At 35.7% G+C, this 6,381-nt stretch overlaps 1 protein-coding gene across 1 annotated transcript; it reads left to right on the top strand.

Annotated features, from left to right (window-relative positions):
* The first annotated feature begins 1,658 nt into the window (after window positions 1–1,658).
* On the top strand, window positions 1,659–5,074 carry LOC110411206 (2-alkenal reductase (NADP(+)-dependent)-like). The gene is made up of 6 exons (XM_021421258.1): window positions 1,659–1,791; window positions 3,244–3,570; window positions 3,660–3,837; window positions 4,101–4,267; window positions 4,372–4,454; window positions 4,590–5,074. Exons 2-6 carry the CDS (start codon window positions 3,337–3,339, stop codon window positions 4,966–4,968), a joined length of 1,041 nt encoding a protein of 346 aa, XP_021276933.1. The 5' UTR covers window positions 1,659–1,791; window positions 3,244–3,336; the 3' UTR covers window positions 4,969–5,074.
* Window positions 5,075–6,381: the final 1,307 nt, after the last annotated feature.

Raw genomic sequence — 6,381 nt, forward strand, 5'->3', positions numbered from 1 at the left:
ATGGACTAAGGTTTAACCTAAAACTAATTAGATAATTCCTTTTACAAATACTAGTAGTGATTAAGATTTAAGACATAAATTCGAATAAGTAAAATCTTTACCAGATTCCTAGTTATAAAATTAGAATTCATTGGGATTTTGAAGATAATGGCTGTTTTACGTTTGCTGACAATGAAATGTTCGGGTATTGAAAGTGGCAGCGAATTCAAACAGGAAGAAACAAGGAATAAGAAACGAGGGAGACAGAAAGTGGGTATATGTGGATCAGGGCTCTGTGTGAATGGGTTGGATTATTAATACTCCATTTATCCCATTTAAAGGCATTGTTATTCATCCATATTCCACAACACCTGCATAACATGCCTTGGCCCATCGACTCCATGTATACATTTATATTTGTTTTAAACCAAATTAATCCATAAATTTGGAATGACTACAGATTCCAACTATCTAATAAAAACAAATAGTACAACTTTATTTAGTAAGATTTGACGCCAAATATTTTAACTTTGACTTTTAATGTTTTTTTTTCTCTGCGTAAACTTGCCAAAGAAATAAAAGAACTAGAACCAGCGTTTTAGTGAAGTTAATAACTCCATCTGAGACCTAATTAATTGAGCAAGTGGACAAGGGTAAGATGGTATGCTAGTAGCCTTGTAGACCTAATTAAATGAGCCACAGCACTCGCATGCCTTTGAATACAATTACGTATTTCATTTTGCTTTGGCCAAATGATTTCAATGTACAACTTTGAAATAAACGTTTACGTAACACATAAACACCCCAGATTTTTTATGTTAAACATGTTTAATGTAAGCTAAGCTATTTGGATGAGTTAAATTAAATTTTGATGCTTATACATGAGCTTAAGGATATGTCTATATCTATGAAGAAATGATTATGAAATATACGGGGTACGTAAAAGTCCAAAATTATATTGTGCATATGTTTGACACATAAATAATATAGTGCATTGTTTGGCACTTAGATGAGTATAATATGTGAGTAAATTATGCTAAGTATGATGGATGTACTATGTGGCATAGAGAATAAATGAGAATTTGAAGTTATATGTTGAACACCTGCCTTGATGATGAGTAAGTGTGGTGGATTAAAATGATTACTAGAAAATGAAGGCATTAAGAACTTAGAAGAATGAACCTAAAGGGTTGAGCTCGTGAAGAATTAAAGTTTAAGTATAATTTATCGATAGATGTTCATGGTTTATCGATTAATGAAAGTTAAAAACAGAAGATAACAACAAACGAGTTTATTGCTAGATAGACAGTAACTATTGATAGATGTCTATACGAGAATAAAAGGGAGGTAGTTAAAATATATCTATGGATAGATTCACAGAAACTATCAATAGATAGTTGCCTGAGAATGACTTGAAAGTAACAAGGACATGATCTATCAATAGATTCATGGAAACTATCAATAGATAAACACTCATAAATGATGATAAAGAGGCTAAGGCACAATCTATCAATAGATGCATGGAAACTATTGATAGATTGTACTACGAGAATGAGATGAAGTGCACAGAATGCCATTTATCGATAAACTTGAAAAATCTATTGATAGATGAGAGGTAAAAGGTTAAGATCCGTGAAAGACCTATCAATAGATGCACGTAAATTTTCAAAAATAAAAAGGCTTTCTGCAGTCTGGCCTTTTAAAAAACAAAAGGAAGAAAATAACCCTCTTGTTGGCTTTTGAAGCCACACCCCACAAGTGGAAATTTGAAGCTTGGAGAAGGCATTTTGAGGCTAGAAAATCAATCTAAAGGTATGATTAAAACATTTGATTGATTCATTTTTAATCTGAACGGTTAGTAATTAAAAATCTTATGTTTCAATTATGGTGATTAAGGGTGTTTGAGTATTACTGGAGATTTGGAGTTTAAGTGAGCCAAAATCAGCAATTAAGATAATGAGGTAGCCCATTGTTGAAGAATTTAAAGAAATTTGAGTTTGAATGTTGAGTAGTTAGAGATTAAGCTATATTTGATAGCTGGAAATAATTTGGAAGCTAAAATTTAACTATGAAGTAGAGAATAACTGCATAAATAATGATGATTATGAATTTATTGAATGTTAGATATCTATAGGAGTAAGAATGTTGCCCACATGCTAAGATTGTATGGATTAAAGCCAAGGCATTAGTGAGCTGTATGTGCTAGTGTTGATAGAATACCACTTGGATTGTCCTGGTAAGTGAGAATTCCTAAGAACTAAGAGCATGATGACTAGGAGTGCATGTATGCTCCTTATGACAATTATGATGCTATGTGTGATGTGTATGTGCTAGGTGTGTCTAAACTAGTAAATGACTATGAGCTGTGTACATTGCCTAAAGGTATTGTGCCTAAGCTAGATGTTGTTCATATGCATATGAACTTATGTTATGAGAAATGATGTAAGACTGATGATGACCTTAGGAAATGAACATATGATAGTATGATGTTAATGTGAATTATGATGGATCCTAGTACTTGAGTTTTGATGATGCCCTGTATGCAATAGAATAAATGAGTTGTTATGAATCGTAGATGGTTATGGAGAAAACCAAGCATATGTATGTACTATATAAAATTATAAGGAGTTTTGTTCGCTATGATATGAGTAAGGTGTAATCAATCCATGGATGATTCTGGATGATATAATGACATGAGGTTAAGTGAGTCCGATATCCCTATGATTATGGATGTCGTCAGCAGGGATGATGGTAAGTAGGAATGGTGGTATTGTCTTGCTTATAACTCTCACCTATAATTCTCACTTATTATGCATTGATGTTATGTTTTATTTGTAAAAATGACAGTTTTGCTTTATCTGTGATTTCCGTATGCAATGTTATATTTTTTATATTTAAATTATTTATATATTTTATAATTATAGATAAATTTTAATATTTTAATTTATAAAAAACAAAAGCAATAAATTTTTCATACCTTTGATCCAAATTCTAAAATTGATTGAATTAATTTGATATTTAATCGATTTGATCTTTTTTTTAATTTTGATAAGTTGGATTGATTTTTCAAAAAAATTTGGTCAACTAACGAATGGATCAAACTAAACCGACTAATTGCTCAATCCTGAGGACGGCATGGACTCTTGTCACAACTTGCACAAGAATCTATGCGTCTTTCGAGCATGGGGATACCCTTTTTTTGTCATATGTTTTGGCTCCTCCATTTTTTAATATCCATGTGTACTGCCACCTGGCGGCCAACAGATGCTGCTGTAACCAATGGCAGCTGGCAGCTTCTGTCTATAAGTCTGAGCCATTGTGCTTCCGAACCGAAGCACAACAGGATAAGGCTGTAGCATGGAAGTTATCAACAGATACGTTACAATCAAGACCCACGTAGATGGTGCTCCAGAGGAGTCTGATTTCGAGCTCAAGGCTTCAGCTGTGGCTTTGTCTCTGGAGCCTGGATCCAATGCAGTTATTGTGAAAAATCTCTACGTTTCAATTGATCCTTACCAGTTAAACCGCATGAAAAGCTACAGCTCATCACAAAAGAGTTCCGATTTTGCAGTTGGCATCATCCCCGGTGAGGCAAGTCAACATTTCACCGCTAAGAATTTTGTAGAGCGCTAAGGAGCTTGAGATAAAAGGCTCTCATGCATTAATTTTTTTTTTGACAGGCTATTGATACTTATGGTGTGGGCAAAGTCTTGATTTCTGAAAATTCAGAATTTCAAGAGGATGATATTGTTGCGGGGCTTCTTAATTGGGGGGAGTACTCAGTGATAAAACCCGGTGGCATGTTAAACAAGCTTAACCCCATGGGATTTCCGTTGTCTTACCATGTTGGAATTTTGGGTAATCATTGTCATCATTTCATTTATAGCATCAACACTATAGAAATGTTATTGTTAATACCTTTGCAGCAGTAGTATATAAATATTTTTTCTCTTGTAGTGACATCAAGAAGATGACATGAAAATAATTGCCGCTGCCATTATCATCTGTTGTGCGCTTTTGTTGTTAACGATCATACAGCATTGGAAACTTTTGAATCAAATGAGTTTTTATCTTAAAAACCACTACCATATAGTAAGAAACTACCATCATGCTTCTTTCAGGGTTCAGTGGACTGACGGCCTATGCCGGATTCTTCGAAGTATGTAAGCCCAAAAGGGGGGAGAAAGTGTTTGTTTCTGCTGCGTCTGGATCAGTTGGAAATTTGGTTGGACAATATGCAAAATTGATTGGTTGTTATGTGGTTGGCTGTGCTGGAAGCAAGGATAAGGTCAGTTTAAGCTAATTCCGTGTTCTTTATTCAAGGTTTAATTGGTTTGAAGAATTTTAATCGAAAGCTATGATATAAGAAGTTTATACCATATTTTGTCGCAGGTAGCATTGCTGAAAGAAAAGCTCGGTTTTGATGAGGCCTTCAACTACAAGGAAGAAACTGATCTGGTGTCGACTCTCAAAAGGTTGGGTCTGTGGGGTTTAAGGACCCGTACATCATATATCTACCTATATATAATTCACAGTAGGAGTAATAAAAATATATCCATTTGCAATGTTAAAGTGAGCCAAATAAAGGGGACTTGCATTGAATGCTGCAGGTACTTCCCTGATGGAATTGACATATATTTTGACAACGTGGGAGCCGAAATGCAAGAAGCAGCGATCGTTAACATGAAGATCCATGGTAGGATAGCTGTTTGTGGGGTAATTTCAGAGTATACTGATGCTGGGAAGCGAGCTGCCCCAAGTATGATTGACGTTATATACAAGAGAATCAAAATCCAGGGGTTTCTAGCTAGTGATTACTTGAACATCTTTACAGATTTCCTTTCAACGACTCGTGATCACCTTCGCACTGGTAAAATTAAGCCATTGGAAGACATCTCGGATGGGGTCGAGAGCATCCCCTGTGCTTTTATCAGTCTCTATCGCGGTCAAAACATTGGAAAGAAAATTGTTAAAATTGCAGAAGAGTAATTGGGAGGAAAACTAGTTTTTCCTTGAATACATTACTACTTTTTTTAACCAAATGAATACATTATGAAAACAAAATATGTCATAAGCTATAAAAATCTAATTTAATCGCCTCTATATTTATTTCAAACTAATTACAATTGATTATATTTCTCTCCCTGTTATGGTCCCTTAAATGGGAATTCCATTTCTCGATTTTTAATCCTCAAACCTGTCCCGTCGAGGTGGAGAATCAAGTTACCAGTCCAATCCGAGTCAAACTAACATGCTTTGTGTATACATGAAATGGTTACCTTCATTTGTTATCAAGCAAGTCATTACAAAATTATAATTCCACTAAAAATCGTCCCGCCATTTCTAATGATTCGAAAAACCGTTGCAACCTCCCTCGTCTCCCCTTTACAGAAATGGAAAACTCTGAGCCAGCTCACCGATCGGCCCTTTCCTTTCAGTTGCGCCAATCTCAAAGCATCCCTCTTACTTCTCGGTAGCTCGGATAATTTTGGAGCATATTTATCCCCGCAATACTTTCATCTATAATACCATGATCAGAGGGTATAAGCAAGCAAATTCACCAATACTCTCGGCTGTTTTGTGCTGTTTAAACATGTTAGAATATGGGCTAGAGGCTAATAACCATATCTTTCCACCCTCGTATAGATCTTGCTGCTTCTTCTAAGAATTTAGGACGTTTAGTTTATGCCCACGTGATTAAATTCAGATTTAGGTGTGACCCTTTTGTTCTTAGTGCGCTAGCGGAGTTTTATGCATCAATTCCTGATATGGTTACGCCTCGTTTTTGTTTGATATAAGTCCTCAGAGAGATGCGGTTGTGTGGACGGTGATGATTGATGGGTATGAAAAGATGGTGGATATTGAGGATTCAAGAGCCTTTTTTTTTTAAAGAAATGCCTGAGAGAATGCAATAATGGCAATGGCAGGTCTTTCTCAGGTTAGTGATTTGAAAGTGGTGATTTCTTTGTTTAGGAGAATGCAAGAAGTGGGCACTGAACCTAATGAATCTACTCTTGTTGGTGTTCTCACTGTTTGTCCTCGTCTTGGTGCTGTGATGCAAGGCCATTGGATTCACTACCTGGAAGGGAACACAATCTTGGCCACAATGATTTCAAGGGTTTGCAATTTGTGGAGATGTAAGGAAATCACTTGAACTATTTGATCAAATGGTTATAGGTGGTATTCAACCTACAATCACTTGAACTAATTGATCAAATGGTTGCATGTGGTATTCAACCTACAGAGACTACATTTTTTGTTTTCCTATCTGGCTGTATGCATGTGAAGATGGGTAAGGAGGGGGCTCCGTGGTTTGAAAAAATGAGTAGTGTCTATGGGGTTGAACCTCAGCTTGAGCAGAGTGCGTGTATTGTTGACCTTTTAGCCAGAGCAGGTATGGTA

Source organism: Theobroma umbraticum, unplaced genomic scaffold (genome assembly GCF_002168275.2).
Source record: "Theobroma umbraticum cultivar Fairchild unplaced genomic scaffold, ASM216827v3 scaffold_56.0, whole genome shotgun sequence".
Taxonomy (NCBI): domain Eukaryota; kingdom Viridiplantae; phylum Streptophyta; class Magnoliopsida; order Malvales; family Malvaceae; genus Theobroma; species Theobroma umbraticum.

Coding starts and splice junctions, on each gene's coding strand:
- LOC110411206 (XM_021421258.1), top strand. CDS start 3,337: ATGGAAGTTATCAACAGATACGTTACAATCAAGACCCACGTAGATGGT. Junction 3,838..4,100: donor TTACCATGTTGGAATTTTGG/GTAATCATTGTC, acceptor TGCTTCTTTCAG/GGTTCAGTGGACTGACGGCC. Junction 4,268..4,371: donor GTGCTGGAAGCAAGGATAAG/GTCAGTTTAAGC, acceptor ATTTTGTCGCAG/GTAGCATTGCTGAAAGAAAA.